A 15,989-nucleotide genomic window follows, 5' to 3' on the forward strand; every position below is an offset into this window, starting at 1 on the left:
ACACACTCCTTTTCTAATGCTTACTTTACAATAGTATTGCTCTACTAAAAATACACTAATTTCTTCCTGAAGTTAATGCAGGCCCTCTGATGTCCTCAAGAAATAAAATTAAAAAGAAAAAGGCAAAAGAAAAAGTAATAATCAGGACATCAGGCTTCTGTGCTGCAGTTTACAAAAGTGAGAGTTCAGAGGAATGGTGATACTGCTAAAAATCTTTCTACTCCCGTGGCTATCTGAATCTTGAAATAAAAAAAAAAAAAAGGAAAAAAATTCCACAACAAAACACTAGACCTTTAATTATAATCTAATCATCTTGATCACAGCAAAAAATATAACAAATGTGAGGCAAGTATGTGTGTGAGAGTACAGGACAGGGAAAGGTTTAGGGCAAGGATCAGTGGAAAATCTTTAGAAGTGATGTAAGAGAAAGCAAAGGCAGGGATTGGAGTTTGTAGCCTACAGCAGAGACTATAAAAACTCTGAAAGAAAGCTGAACGTTAGGGATAAGTTAGAGGGAAGAACATCGCAGGACCATTAAGGTTGGAATTGCTTGCATCCAATGCAAGGTAAGAGGAGTAAGGACAGAGATGTGTTTGGGATGTTTTATGTCTTCTACTCTGTTTCAGAAGCTTTCCTCCCTTCTGTGCTTTCTTCCTCTTAATTTTTTTTCAAATTTTTTGTCTTAACAGACATGCACAAGGTATAAAGATGCCCATGCCTGATGGGAAAAGCACAGCTACTTTTTCCAGTTTGGGATTAAGATAATAAGGTGCCTATCACCTAGTATTTCTTGTAATAAAACAGAACTAATAATATTCAGTGGGAACTTAGTTAATCAGCCAGTACTCAAACAGAATGTGTCAGTGCATCTTACAGCAGTGACTAGTTACTTTCATGCTCTTGCTTGCTTTACAGTAAACTGCTGTCTGTTTATTGTTATGGATTTTCCTTTGTATATGTTACTGTCAAATAAGATGAAGAGCTATGACAGAACAATCCTTTCACATTTCTAAATATTGTATGTGGTTGACAAGTTTGCTGCATGTAATATATTGTAAAACAGGAGATAAATTATTCAGGAAAAGTCCTTAATTTATGAATCTGCTAAAGAGTTTTATTATATCCCATACTAGATAAACGTTGATCCAGATTCTGCTGCATTCCAACAAAAATAGTGTAACTGCAAAAACATTCCTACACTAACAGAGTAATTATCATTATCCAGTGATCTGACTATTTCAGCTTTCTACCACTGTAAATGAAGGCAGACTCTGCTTCTGTGATAGTCATTGTGATTTCTCCATTCTGAGTTCAAAACTATTACAGTGGGGTTTTTTTCCTCCCACACTGAAGTTGCACAAGTAAATACATGCAAATACCAGTTGGTTTAGATGTCCAGAGGCTACAGTAAAGTTCAGAATACACTACTTTTTGAAGCACAAGCCTTTAGCTTTCCTTACTTGCTTTTTCAGTTTGAAATTATTGCCCTCTCACAGGGATTGCACTGAAAGCTGAGGAGCTGAGAGGACGTTTTGTGCCCCTGCCCACTGATTCACTCAGGAAGCCCACTATTGCATTTATCTGTCTCTGCTCACCTCTACTCAAAATGCAACTGAACTTACTTGCCTTGCAAAATACTTTGAACATCATGAGGAAAAACAGGCAAAAATTCTTAGCTCAAACCAAGCAGATCTATGGTGTAAATTATGGGAAAACTGCAAAATACATCTGGTTGGACCAAGTGTTCTTCAGCATTTATAAATACCTGCCACACTGATTTCAGCAGATGAGGGCTTTGTTTTCACTCGTTGAATGAATGAGAAATGTGTGTCTTCTGGCTTCTAACACAGCAAATTAAAAAAATTGAACAATACAACAGTTGTGAGAGCTCTATTGATACACCCTGGCAAAGTTTGCAAGTGATTGCAGCTTTTCTTCTTAGTCAACTCAGAGAAACAGGTTACTCTCTAATTTTCATTTGTAATGCATATTCCCTGAGACTTTTTTCTTCAGATAGCACCCTTGATCAGAATTTGTTTGTCTAGTAAATCAGCGTGAGTGTTTTAATCTCATTAAGTGTTCCAGTGCCATACTTTTCTTTTAAGAGCTTATCTTGAAGGATATTTTTTTACCAGACATTAAATAGTCTGTTATTATATTGATAACATATTTTGCTAATACACTCTTTATATTAGGTGTGATGAACTTCTTCTTATCATTTCAATACTGTTAGGAAAGAAGATAATTTTTCTAATATAGGAAAACACTTTCTATTTCTTGATTTTTATTGATAGAAAGCTTTCTTATTTTTGCTTTAAATGCTGAAGATGGCACTCTAACAATGAATAGTTGTGGGTTCTTGTGCTAAAGATGAAGGAAGAAAGCTGAATGTCAAGTTAGAAATGTTAAGAAAAGCTGGCATGTATAAATAGCATAGGGTTGAAACTTTGTTGGCAATGAAGAATAGCCTAATTTGGTTTCCATTGTACATACCAGGAATACTGCAGCTCACTCAATTATCTTACTGAGGAAAGGTGCAAATAGGTTTTTCCCACTAAGAGGTATTTTCTTACTCTGCATAGCATCCTTCTTATTTAATAGTCCCTCAGCTTCTAGATGGGCTTTACCACTTCTGTTTGTGTCCTGTGTCATGGTCTCCTACTTTTATGGTATTTATGTGAATTTTGGGTTTTTAATTTCTAAAATCTGTTGCTAGAAATTGATTTACTGCACAGTGTACTCAGCTTAGAAAGATGTCCAGCTTGTGTCCTTTCTGCCCATTCTAAAGAGAAGTGTCCTCCTCCCTTCTTTATGGCCATTTGGTTTCATGCCCTTTATCCACAGGGAGACATGAGTACCATGACTGACGGGTCTTCCACAAGTGTTTGCCCACCTTTGTCAATTAAATTTTCCTGAATCCTGCCTGTGTCTGTTAAGCAAAGGTACCCTTACATGGCTCTATTCATTTAGACACTTCTTGAACTCCACATGGAAATTAGAGGGGCACCTCTCCATCCTTTCTCCACATGAGCCGTGTGATGCGTGTGCTGCTCCCACAAACATTGCATCTTGTGTGGGCAGGGTCAGTGCAGAGTCCAGTCAAGCCCTGCAGGGACTAAGCCATGACTGAATCTGTTTTATCAGAATACAAATGGTAGGAACAGCTGTGTGCTTGAGCATCCTCCGAGCAAAAGCACAGCTATCAAACAGGCAAAGGTGACTATAGTGGTGATATAAAAACATGTCAGAACCCAACACTAGAAATCATGTTACAGGGAATGCAGTTATTAAAATGAAGGCTATGAAAATCAATGAGTAATTTTGAGTGCCTTCTTGAGAAACCTTTAAGGAACTTCATTTTCAGAAAATGGAACATCCTTGGCCTTGAAATACTGTGTGACCAGAATTTTCATTTGGGACACAAAAATACCTAGGCCTTATCTCAAGATAACTAGTCATGCACCGCTTGCATAAGTTAATGAATTTTAAATTCTCTCTGGTTCCATCAGATGAAACCTACCTGCATCTATTTATCTACACAGTCAGGAAACTGAAATTGAAGGGAAATTACATTGGAACAGTGTCTGTGCCATATAGCTAATAAAATATATGGCATTGTTTAAAAATCTACACCTACCCCAGGAAACACATTATTAATAACATAAGGGCCTGACACTGGCAGCTTACATTTCATTTTGCCATGCAAGTCCCATGCTTCAATGTCTTGCTTCAGTATCTTTTAGAAAGAGGTATGTGAGGAGTGTTCCATATCTCATCTGTGGAATGACAACAAAACCACCACTCTAACCTAGTTTTGGGCTCCACTTTTTTTTTTTTCCTGAGGATGGGATTTGTTTTGATTTTTCTGCCTTTTCATTGACATTTACATGACTATGAAATTGCACCTGAGATACACAGGGGCCCTTAGCAGTTTCTGAAATCATTAGAACTGCTGATGTGGGCACATTTTTGGCTTTGTGATAATATATACGATCAGAGGATTTGCCCTACAACTTCCAAAAGTAATGCAAATTTGTTCCAGCACAAGTAGACTTATTCTTAGAGCTTCACACAAACCACATTTAAGTTGTTCTTTTGGTAAGATAATCATCCATCTTAATTTTTTTGGACAAGGTGTATTGCTGTCAGTATGCACGCTGAGGCTAATGTTAGTATTCAGTGGTACATTTGATTAAGATAGGTAGCAGCAGTCAATATTCTATTTTGTGGCACTAGAGCAGCAACAAAATACCCCAGTAACTGGCTTGGAGACGCAGCTGTGATTCCCCCAGCTGGATGGAATCTACATTCACGACTAACAGCTGATAGAGGTTTACCAGTACTAGTCCAGTGTTCATATAACAGAAGGACTGGAGGCCTAAAAGGCATTGCCAGGAGCTTCCCAGTGCCTATGGGACAGTCATGCCTTGGCTTTGCAACAGATCAGTTTGGGAGCATCCAGGACCAAACCTCAAGGGATTCTCTGCTCAGCCACAAGGTGCTCATTGGAGGAGCAAAGTCCTGGTTTGTAGGTGAGCTCGGACACATCCTGTGTTGGTGCTGCAGCAACAAGCAGAGCACTGTCATCAATATAGTGGCAGCTGAAGTGAAAGATTACAGTGCAAGGCATGATGTCTTGCCTCGGTTCTCTTGCTAACAGGCCAGTAAGAAAAATAAGGCCCTTGTAATTTATGCTTGCAGAGTAATCTCCACAGTAATGTGAAATATGATAGTTCAAATGGGTAAGAACAATGATAGCTGTTTCCATTTTTGACAGGCAATGGGCTTGGAGCTTGGTGATGAATTGCATTCTGTCTGCAGTTTGTTCAGCCCACTTATCTTCAGGATGTCATTTTGGTTTTTGTTTTTTTCTTTAAAAGAAAAACATCTTTTAAGTCCTTTGGTTGGATGTTGGAGACTTAACAGTTTCTGTTTGGTAAAGTGTTTTGCTTTCTTGTGATCTTTTCTTGGAAAATGGCTCTCTACAGATTCCTAAGTAAAAGTTTTGTATGTTTATCCTGCTTTGATAAGGTAGAATAATGTTCTCTCTTTTATCTTTAATTTTATTTTAATTGGATCTGCAACAAAGATACCTAATTATATGAGGAATTTTAGTTTTGACACATTTTAAGCTGAAGTATCACTGAGACACATAAATATGTCTGAATTTCAGACTTGCAATTACATTTAGAGAAGGGTAAACCATATTTTCAGTCAGATAACAACAGACCCTGAGATAATAAAGACATGGCATTATACCCCAATCCCCTGACCTAGCTCTGTGAAATTAGTGGTGAAGAATTTTCTGGAAGGATGGAAATTCAGTACATATAGTAAGGGGCGTGTCTTGCAAAGGCTTGTCTGAGCTTTGCTTATTCTCAATCAGTAAAAAATACTGTAAATCCTCACTTAAGGTCTCTCTTGGAATGTATCAAGGTAAAATTTGGAGGGGGTGAAGCAGTAGCCAGTGCAGGGCTGGGAAAGCCCCATTTCAGCAGGAGGGCTCTGCTTACCCAATTACAACAGATGAGCTCAAGGAGAAAAACTAACAACTGCTTTTAACAACTAAGGCCCTATGACATGGCTGAAGGTGGAAAACTAAGTCCCAAACTGGCAGAAGAAAGTATGATTTTAATTATATTTACATAATCCTCATTGCACCATTAGTTTTGCAAATATTTTTCTGGAACTAAACTGCTCCCCTACAACAACCCTGCTTCCTTCTCCTGCCTTGGTCCCATTGCTGCATGAAAATCAGTAAAACAGGGTGTTGCTGGACTGAACTTTTGCTCCCTTTTCAGTCAGTGACACTGACTCTTAGCTGCTCCTTCCCATGGGAACTAGAGCCAAGCTTTAAGTCCTTACAATTTCCCCTGCTTCTAATTTCACTGGCGGCAAGTTCTGACCAGTTAATCAAATGTCTTTTGTGTTGCAGGTGCCTTAGTGTTTATTTTGATTAGCGTAACAGTTGCTATTTTTAGCTCTTTGGTCTTTGGGTTGAATGAATACCAGCATAGATCTTAAATCATAATAAACATGTGTTTTTAACCTTGCCATTTATTTTTACATCTCTGTATCCAAATAATCAGGATGTGGTTACCTGTGAAGGTAGTAGACTGCTACTTCAAATTTCAATGCACACCCACATACAAAAATATACATTGTAGAGGGTCACAGCTTTAGAAACACTCAGTCAGACCCTTGTGTTTATGTCAAGCACTGGCTGTTGCTATCAGACTGAGAAACAGTGGTACTGCCTGATTTACTACTCCAACTTTATCCTTTGATTCCAGTGAACTAAGTCTGCCTCACCCCTACAGAGTAATCATCAGCTTTCTTCCTAACTGCTGATCCCTCATGTACCACGTTAAAAAAAATAAGTATATATATATAGAAAATAGGGTAAACAAATAATAGAAGCATGTGTAAAATGTTTTGAAGAAGCTAAGTGAGAAACAGAGTTTTGAGTTTGCTGCAAGTGTTATATCTTTTTAAAAATGGACTCCAAATGCTTTTGAGGTTTTACTCTTTTGTAGTGTGGGGAAAAAGTAAAAACCAGTGTTTTACCATGTGTTTGCTGCCTGATCTAATGAGAAATTTTCTACACAAAGGATAAAACAACCATTATGTATTATATAAATGTATTTATACACCCTTTCCATTTCTGCTTTTGCCAAGTGGAGATTCAGCAAAGAATGGCAGAATCAGATTTGAGTTATACTCTGGGGCAGGACCTGGAGACAGAGAAATCAGGAAATTAACAGATGCTTTTGGCACTAGAGGCTCCAGCCTAGTTCTTATTAGCATCAGCTAAAATATTCCCACCTGAGTCAGTTGGAGGCACATCAGGTTTTAAGAGCTAGATCCAAACAAGGCTTAAACAACGTAGGCTAAACCCATGGCCCAAGACAATCCTGGAGCAAGGAGCTTCACAATCCTGACCCTCACAAAACTCGTCCCTCCTTGGTAGGCATCTGCAGTTCTGCAGCTGTAGCACATGGTCAGAACACCACCAGTCTGAGCAATGTATTTGCATGCAAGCTTTTCCCAGGTGTGTCAACTGGACAGTTTTATTCCAGGATTCCCCTGGAAGTTGTGGCTACCCTTAGGTCATGTTAGAGGACTAGTGAAATGCAGCCTTGCTTTCAAAGTGCTGCTGGAGAGGTATGTGATTGCTGTCACAGCTTTAAGCACCTCTCCAGCATGTGGGGAGGTCAGGGTCAACCTGGTCAACCTACCAGCCAAAGTCTCTCTGCTTACAAATGAGCATCTAGTTCACCTGGTTTTAACACAAGTTTGCATTCATCACAGCTGCTGCTGCAAGGACTGCCCTACTGTGCAGAAAGGAATCAAAAGATTTGCAGGGCTGTAAAGGAGCAGAAGAGGGAGCTGATTCTTCATGGGAAGGTGAAGAGCATTCAGCTGACACTATCTGGTTGCTGGGGTTTATGCAGTGACTGTTGGTTAAAAAAAAAATTAACAGCCACAGGAAGAGAGTCTCCCTTTGTTTTTACTGCTTTAAGGCCTTTAGAGTAAGATTCCTGAGGGAACATAGCTGTGGAGTCATTAACAGACTGTTCTCCTTTGCAGATGCTGCAGTTCCAGCTTGTGGTGGTGCATTTGGCCCTTGTGATTGCCCTGCTGTGGTGGCACTCTAGCTCAGTGCTCCTTGCCGAGGCAGCCCCAGAGGTAGGTGAATATTTCTGGTGGTTGTCATGTAACTGCTCTCCCTTGGGTGTTTTTGGCCACAGAGTGTGGAAGACACCAAAGTATCTAAATAGTGTTGGAGAATATTGACTCTGCAAGGGCAGAGGAGGAGCCCAGTGAAGAAAGATGCAAATTGCATGGCTATGGAAGGACAGACAGAATGAAGTTCCATCCAAATTCTCACAGCCTCTCCTGAAACACCATGGGATCTCCTGTGTATTAAAACATTGTCCAGTGGATAGAGAACTTCCTGAAGAGGGGAAGGAGGTGATGGCAGGGGGGAATGTAAACTCCTCTAACACTGAAGGGGAAGTGTAATTCTTCTTAAAGACAAATAATAGCATGAGAAGGCTGCAGCTTCCAGAAGCCATAAGGAGATCCCTGAGAGGAGATCACCTGCACAAAAGTTACAAATTAAAGGAGACAGAATAGACCAGGAGGGGGAAGGAGCCAAGTCACTTGCCTGAGCTTGAGAAGGAAAGCAGCAGATGAAATGGGAGAGTTGTCTCATGTTTCATCCAAGATGACATGCAGGGGTTGCACCTGAAAATACTTCTCCTGCATTCTCTATTTTTAGTCAACTTGACATATGCCAGATTTGGCAGGAAACATATTTATGTAATGCCATAAAAAAAAAAAAATCAAGTATCTAAAAGTTTAGTCAAAGTAGCACTGTTTGGCTGTAGGGTCTTTATATAGGTTTAAAATTAGATGCATACTGAAGAATACTGCTGGATCCTTCTACCTTGCTCTCTGTCTTCACATAAGCATGTCCTGACTACTGACTATACAAAAGCACTGCAGCAGCTGCTGTTCTGGTGCCACAGAGACCTGGTATTGTGTCTATATCAGTGGTAGATTTTTGTGAAAAGAATATAAGAACAGAACGTCTTTGGACGCTTCTTGATCTAGAGCCTTGCACTGGACCAGGGCATGTTTTAGCTGCTGATGGGCCAGAATTTGTCTTTGAAAGAGTTTAAAATCTCAGTATCTATGACGTCCTTTGGCAAAGCATTCCCCTTCATCTACAGGCTGTGTTTAAAAAGTAACTCCTTATATTTATTTTAAATCCACCATCTGGTGACTTCACTGGGTGGACTGAGGAGCTCTTCTTCTTGAGGAAAAAATTACCAGTCTTTATTCACCTCATTGATGTTCATAACTTTATAAATCCATTGTATCTCTGCACCCCACTCTCATCTCTGTTTATCTCTGAAGTTGTATTTGGTTCAGTGGTTCACCATAGGAAAACTCTCTTCTACTTCTGAGGACTGCTTTAGCTATCTCCTTACTTCTTACAATTCTGTTATATCTTTTTAAGACAAAGTAAGTGGGACTGCAAAGTAGTCAAGAGCAGAGGCTATTTTTGACCTTCTAGTTTCAAGTGTTATTCTAGATAGGTATCCCCACTAACCAAAAGGGAGAGTTGAGTCTTTTTTAAAGACATTATATTGCTACAAGCTTATATAAAAGTTTTATAACCCTGAAAGAAAACAGAAAGTGTTGCTCTGTGTACTTGAGGCTCATAAAAAGTAGAGTCAGAGGACAATGTGAGATCCTTTACAAAAGTATCAACAGTGCTACATCAATTGTGTGATCATTGTGGACATGTACTCCTCATATAAAGGTCACAGTTTTATACACTCCATCACTGCTTATGCCACCCATCAAGTGGTGGGAAACATCCCCACTTAACTATGGTGTGGACCACAGTAGACAGGCACATTGCATCACCCATGTGACATCTTCTTTACATTTGCACTAAAACCACTGTATATGAATAAGAAAGATAGTGGTGTGCTTCTAATAGAATAAAACCTGTTTCAAGGCATAAGTTATAATTTTTTTTTATCTAATTCTGTGAAGATCAAGTGGAGCAAGAAGGCAAACATTTCATCTGAAGAGAGAATGATTTGAGCTTGCTTTTGCAGACTAGCTGCTGCACTGTATTTTTCTGTTATATGTAAAGCAAATATTTAACTTTGGTTTGTTTAATTTCTCTCTTGATAGACCCCAATATTCTCAGCTATTCTGATAACAAAGTAGAGTTTGGTTTTGAAATGGTGTTAAGCCTAATGTTGTAACTAAGGTTCAAACTGTTGCATCCACTCAACATACTGTTCTTTCCTTTCCTCCTCCCCATGTACTGTTACTGCATAAATTCTTAAAATGTCAGTGCTGAGCAAGTTTATTTTGGGATATGTTTTGCATAACTATTAATTAATTTGTCATATTTGGATGGAAAATTCTGTATAAGTTTTCATTACTACTTATTAGCATTCATTTAAAAAACAAAAATCAGGGTAGATGTTGGAGTTGGGTAATGGTGATTGCATTTTTTAGAAGTATTAAACCACTCAGCTCATGCTATAAGGATACTAATCACAGTGCTGAGATAAGGATAGTGGGATGACCTGCAAAAATAGGCTTTGTGAAGCAATAAATTTTGATATTTCTTGCAATAATGAAAGCAAGTCCAATTCTATAAAAAGAATTAATTTCCAGACTTTGAGGGCAAAATCCTTTCAGTGGAAAATGGCAACATTTCACAGAAGGTCCCAATTTCAGTGTCCCAGTGTATCTTCAGGACTGCTGCTGTGACACTGGTTGAGATGTTTTTTCTGGAACCTGAGCAGCCAGCACACTTTATTGCTTTCTTTTGCAGCCTTTGGAGCCTTCTGCTGCTCTGGGCATGGGAGCACCTCCCATTGCCAGTGAAGAGAAGTCAGCCACCAACCTGGCAGACAAACTGTTCCTTCTTGATGACTTGGTGTCTCTGGAGAATGAGGTGACTGAGACCAAGAAGAAAAGAAGCTTCCCAGGATTTGGCTCTCCAATTGACAGAATTTCTTCAACCTCTGTGGATGCTAAAAGCAAACAGAGGTAAATTCTTAGATGCTCTTACCAGTGATAAAGTTGGTAGAAGGCTCTATTAATAGGTGCTCTGGGTACTGATGGGTTGGCTTTCGCCACCAACAGGTTTGCTGGTCATTTGTGAGGTACCTCTGATCAGAAACCATTCTGGTTGCACTGTCCATAATCCTTCAGCTGTGCTGTATAACACGTGAACTAGTTCATTTATCCCTACAATACTGTACAGCTACGAGAGAACATTCACAAATACATGATTTTTCAGTACACTTCTTTCCACTGATATGAACTAAACTTCAGTTTAAAACTATGTTTTTGATTGTGAGATTATTTAAAACAAAAATATGCCTGAGGGGCAGGACTAGGTGCTCCTGAGGCTGGGGTGGAAAGAAGGTATGGTGATGTGCATGTTTTAAATAGCAGCATGAAGAACACATCATGAAAATGGGCACAGATAGTAGAATAAGCTTCAAGACCACGATCAGCTTTGGATAAGTAAGGGTTTAATCAATACATCAACACCTTCATGGCATGTGTGTGAAGATAAGCATGTTTATAACAGGGCTAAGCAATGATGCTCAATACAGCTGGGGAGAGACAGTGACTTTGGGCCAAAACTCAAAGGGCTCTTTGCTGTATCTGAAAGAGCTTAGCTGTCTTGTTCTGTTCTTCTGGTAACTATCTTCTTTTGGATGGAATCCCTAATGCCACAAAGTATTTAATAACATGCTTAAAGCTTAATCTGGAAGTGGAAAGTATTCATGAGAGCCAGTCAATATTATAAGTATTTTTTTCAAGTGAAGTTTTGCAATATTTTCTTGCTGTTTTTCCATTTATCCACCCTGTCTGCCACTAGGACTGTTTGACTGCAGCCAAAAGCGATGAAATACGAAATTTTTAAAACCTTGAGTAGAACTATTCTGTTCCGTATGTCTCTTCAAGAGGTCAAAATCAGCTCACTCTTTGTTTGCTTTTTAGCATATTTTCCCTTTTCAGGGGAAGAAATAGAAGGTCATTTTTGAAGCTGCTGTACTTTTTTGCAAAGGTACACGGTATTCCCAGTTTGTCTCATGCTTTTTGGATGGAAACCTTCTTTCATTCTACGTGCAATACAAGAGGAAAAAACCCAAAACAAACACACATAAAAAAGAGAAATTGTGGTGAAAATTGTCCGTGCTTTCTAGCAGCTTGTCTCTAAATAATGAGTTCATGCTCATTGCACAAAATTCCACCTTTTCCAGCATCAGTTTGCAGTTTTGCATTGGGATTATCACCTTGGGGAGCTGATTAGCTTTTACGTTTGGGGTTGAGTTACTTATTAGAACCATCTGAGCTGCCTTGATCACTGTACTGGTACTGCCATCAGCATGGAACAGAGATCAGGTGGGTGCTATGAAGCAGTAGTAAGGCTCTGCCTTTTGATGGAAACAGGCAGAGGCTGCTGCACTTAGAGGAGTAAAACAGAGGACTGAGCACTCCATCACCCAGAAGAGAACAGCTCATTTTTATATGAGCTGAGACAGTTACCTTTAGAGACCAGGAAATTAGTGAAAGCTGATAAATAGATTGAGCCCCCTGAATCAATAGAGTCAGTGCATTTAGTGCCTGGCATACAAGAGAAACTTTTGGAAAAGAGCAGATCAAATATAATATAAGTCCACTTAACAGATTGTTCTGGCACCCCCTGGTTACACCAGAGCCCAGATCCTGGTCTTGCACATCAACATCAACGTAATGCTTTAAAAGCATAGGAAAAGCATGCAGGAAGGTGGAAATCTTCAGGAGAGGTAAAAAGATCCAAAGGCAGAGGGAGAGAAAGAGGCTCTGGGAATCTTAGACAAGGCTGTTTTAAGGAGGAAACGTCACTTTGTCTCTAGTAAGTGATGAAAGAGGGCCAGCGTGGTTTGGAGGGTGGAGCGGTGGCTGTGCTGCTCTGACGCAGGGTGGCCACAAGAGGGGACGCTCCGCTGCGCTGCCTTTCTCGTAGGCATCACTTCAAAATTTCCTTATCTAAGTACAGAACATGACAGTGTTACAGCAAATGGTGCAGAAACACCACCCTCTCCTCACCCCCGCAATCCAATTCCAATGTGGGGAGTTAATTCCCCTTTTATCCAGGCAGGCTCAGTATGGCTCTGGCAGCCCAAATCTCCCTCCTGCCCCCCCATAAGTTTGTGCCTACACCTGGGGGGAAAACAGTGTTATCCTTGAGGCAAGAGGCTGAGGATCAGCCCTTGGCTTCCCTTCCCTTTGCTTTTCATAAGGCTTAGTGTAACAATGCTGGATACTTTGGTGCCTGAGGAAGGGACAGGGAGGGCCATACAAATGGCTCCCCTTCATTTGCGATGTTCTGTAGCTGCTCCAGCATAACCAGTGTGGTGCTCCCTACATACGACATACACCAGCAATTCCCATTTTGTGACCCCATCTGAAAAGCAGCTAGAAAAGAGGCAGTGGGGCTGCAGATGCTGGAATGATGGGTCTGGGCTTCGGCCCATGCCCAAGAGGTATGAGGAAAGGAGCCTGCATGGACTACACAATTCTGGGTGGGGTGTGCAGAGCTTTGAAGCCCCAGTATGAGGGAGCATGGCAGTGCTGACACAGAGTTAGACTTCAGAGCACCAGAGCATGCTCTCCTGCTAGTTACTTTGCAGCTGGCAACTTACAGAACAAGTCCTTAAAAAGGACTGATAAAGAATTAATCTTCCAGGGCTTCTCTTGGACCTGCATTTCACTGGCAGTATTTCTAAAGGAAAAGCTGACATTATTCTCAGCTGCAGGAAATCTTGCCATTTCCACAGTTAATTAAAATAAAACTTCTGCTCGTGGAAAAAATACTCCAAAAATGCTGAATTAAGATGGGAAAACTTATTGTATATGAAAAGAACCATGAAAAATATTTCTGCATAGAAATTCTTTCACACTTTCCTCATGCCCTCATTCATCAAATTGTCAGGAAACTTACCACATGGAAGAGAAAAACCAAACAAAACCTTCCCATTTTCAACCTCCTCAAAGGATTGCTAATATACAATTTTGATGAACAGTACATAGCCAGAGACCCCATAAGAAAATCCTACTAGGACTTTTTTAACTTGTCCCCTCTATAACTGTGCAATACTTTCTGTCTCCTTGCTTATCTTAGCCCCAGCTGGCCCTGGAGACTTTGAAGATCCAGTCTAATGGGTCACCTGCAGTGTATGAAACAATTCCCCTTTATAAAAGCAGCGTATTGCCTTTCATTTATGAACAGCAGTTAACTTGTGAAGTTATTTGTTTGCTGCTAAGTAAAAGCAGGGATAATGCATCAGACAGTCTCTAAAACAGCTGCAACTCCTGCCTAGTATTTTGTAAGACAAGTGCAGCATCTTATTTTTAAAAACAGCTTTGGCTGCTTCTGCGTCACAGTTCTGTCTGAACAATAAGGTGTTAGTGGGATGAATGGAGGAATCAAACATGTAGTAACATTTTGATTATTCATGAGGTGTCTTTTCCCATTTCTTTTCCCTCCTTCTTTGCTCTTTTTTCCCCATGCAGGAAAGTGCTTGAGCTGCCCAAGAGACAGTTTGGAGTTCCTCTTGACCGGATTGGAGTGAACCGCCTCGGCAACACCAAGGGTTAGCAGCTCCTGCAAGTAAGCCAAAGTATTCCAGGTGTGGGCAGGCTCAGAGAACCCCCCTGTTCTCACTTACATGGAGGTGCTCAAGTCATACCAGTAGGCTCAGAAAGAGTGGCTTAGGAAATTATGGCTTCTTATAACAGGGAATGCCCTAATTTGCCACTGAGTACCTCTCTACAAGAAAACAAGTATTTGTAACATTTTCATCTCTTCTAGACCACCTTACAGTCTGTTTTTCCAAGCCTTGCATTTCTGACATTGGAAAATGTAATGTTTACTGCTTTTTTGCCTACAGGTACTTCTATTCTTTATGACTGATGCTGTATTGGAAACAGTACAGAGATACAGAAGATGCATCACAGCATGTCTTGTCCTTGACTAATGATACAACACTCAAGGAATTGACCTCCTGCAAAATCTGTTTCACATTGCATTTTACAAATGTTGCCTTTACAGTAATAACAAATTCAGTTCATCAGGTCAGAATGCTCTCACAACTGTGCACAATGTCACTGATAGGAAGGAACAGAGAATATGTATATATTTTATTGCATGGCATTTATCTGTTAAACTAGCAGAAGTTTATTATCCTAGTCAGGACTGATAAATTTTTTGGATTGAAAATAAAATTTCGAGAGATGCCAACAGCAGTCCATGAAAAGCAGACAGTTTACTTTGCACGTTTCTTTCAAAAGGGGAGTTGTTTGGTAGATGAAAGGAGGATTTAACAGTTATGGGACAGAGCTAGAATTTATTTGAATTGCTGTTTGAGAGAATGATGTCTTTTGCCTTTACTAGGAGTTAGTCTGAGTAAGAACTGTGACGATGCCTTAGTATTTGTCCTGATGTTTTGAGTAGTCTTTCTCTTATCTCTACACCATATTTAGACATGTTTTCATCGTATAGCAGATCCTGAAATGTGGCGAGACTTTTAGTTTCCTCCTCTAAGCTGATGAATACATTTCACTCCTCCCTATGCATAACATAGGATAGCGTCCAAATATGAAGTCATCTACTTCCTAGACCATCTGCATCATATGCCTTATTTTAGCCTCTTGATGTGTGCACAGGGCGTAATCAGACATGTAACTCTAAAAGTTCAAGTATTTCTCACTCTGGTAAAATGTAAACATATCCTCTCCACTTCATTTCAGAGTAATACAGTTTATCTTAAATCCTGTTTCATGCTTTTCACTCCTTTCCAGATTATAAAATATAGCTGAGAAGAGCAGTTTGCTGATATCTCAATGCTCAGATTCCTAGCTAATGTTTTCTAAACATCACATTCTCCTTCTCGGACTTTGGTCCATGTCAGCTGAATTCCTCAGATTGCTATTCTTGGGTATAAACCATCTTTAGGATTGCAAAAGAAGATCCATTGAGAAAGAGATTATGCAGGATTAAGAAAAAAAGTTATTCTTGCCAAACACCCTGTGTAAGGCAGAGAATTAAGAGTTAATTTCCTAAATCTTATATGAGGCACAAGGCACCTGGCCATCAGCCTGGTGCCTGGCCAACCAGTCACCCCAGCCATTCAGTCCATGCCAGAAAGAAGTCTGCAAATGCAGTCCTAGGCAAGCCCAGAGCCTGTCCTCTGCAGTGCACTGCCACCACCCATCCTGAGCCTGCCCTGCAGTTTAGGGAACATTTATCTTCTTGTACTGAGCTCATCCAGACAGTCTGCAGATTATGTGCTTGCAAGGCAGCCATATGTAGGGGCATGGTCAGATTATGGAAGTGATGACCTGACCACCCAAACAGCTGTCAGTCAAAAGCAGCATGGACAGAGTCA

The 15,989-nt window shown here is 40.1% G+C and overlaps 1 protein-coding gene across 2 annotated transcripts; it reads left to right on the forward strand.

Moving 5' to 3' along the window:
- The first annotated feature begins 513 nt into the window (after positions 1–513).
- OSTN (osteocrin) lies at positions 514–15,273 on the forward strand. 2 transcript variants are annotated; one of them, XM_018074867.1, is made up of 5 exons: positions 514–566; positions 7,591–7,689; positions 10,373–10,590; positions 14,116–14,212; positions 14,493–15,273. In XM_018074867.1, the coding sequence occupies exons 2-4, from the start codon at positions 7,591–7,593 to the stop codon at positions 14,198–14,200; spliced, it is 402 nt and encodes a 133-aa protein (XP_017930356.1). In that variant the 5' UTR covers positions 514–566; the 3' UTR covers positions 14,201–14,212; positions 14,493–15,273. The 2 variants fall into 2 exon arrangements, with proteins under 2 accessions (XP_017930356.1, XP_017930355.1); XM_018074866.1 differs by having other exon boundaries at positions 14,116–14,195.
- Positions 15,274–15,989: the final 716 nt, after the last annotated feature.

The sequence above is a fragment of the Manacus vitellinus genome, unplaced genomic scaffold, assembly GCF_001715985.3.
Source record: "Manacus vitellinus isolate BGI_N305 unplaced genomic scaffold, ASM171598v3 scaffold_29_pilon, whole genome shotgun sequence".
NCBI classification, from domain to species: Eukaryota; Metazoa; Chordata; class Aves; order Passeriformes; family Pipridae; genus Manacus; species Manacus vitellinus.

Bases quoted from the DNA above. Each gene is read 5' to 3' on its own strand.
- OSTN (XM_018074866.1), top strand. From the start codon at position 7,591: ATGCTGCAGTTCCAGCTTGTGGTGGTGCATTTGGCCCTTGTGATTGCC. The intron at 7,690-10,372 runs GTAGGTGAATAT...TTTCTTTTGCAG, and splicing joins TTGCCGAGGCAGCCCCAGAG to CCTTTGGAGCCTTCTGCTGC. The intron at 10,591-14,115 runs GTAAATTCTTAG...TTCCCCATGCAG, and splicing joins GATGCTAAAAGCAAACAGAG to GAAAGTGCTTGAGCTGCCCA.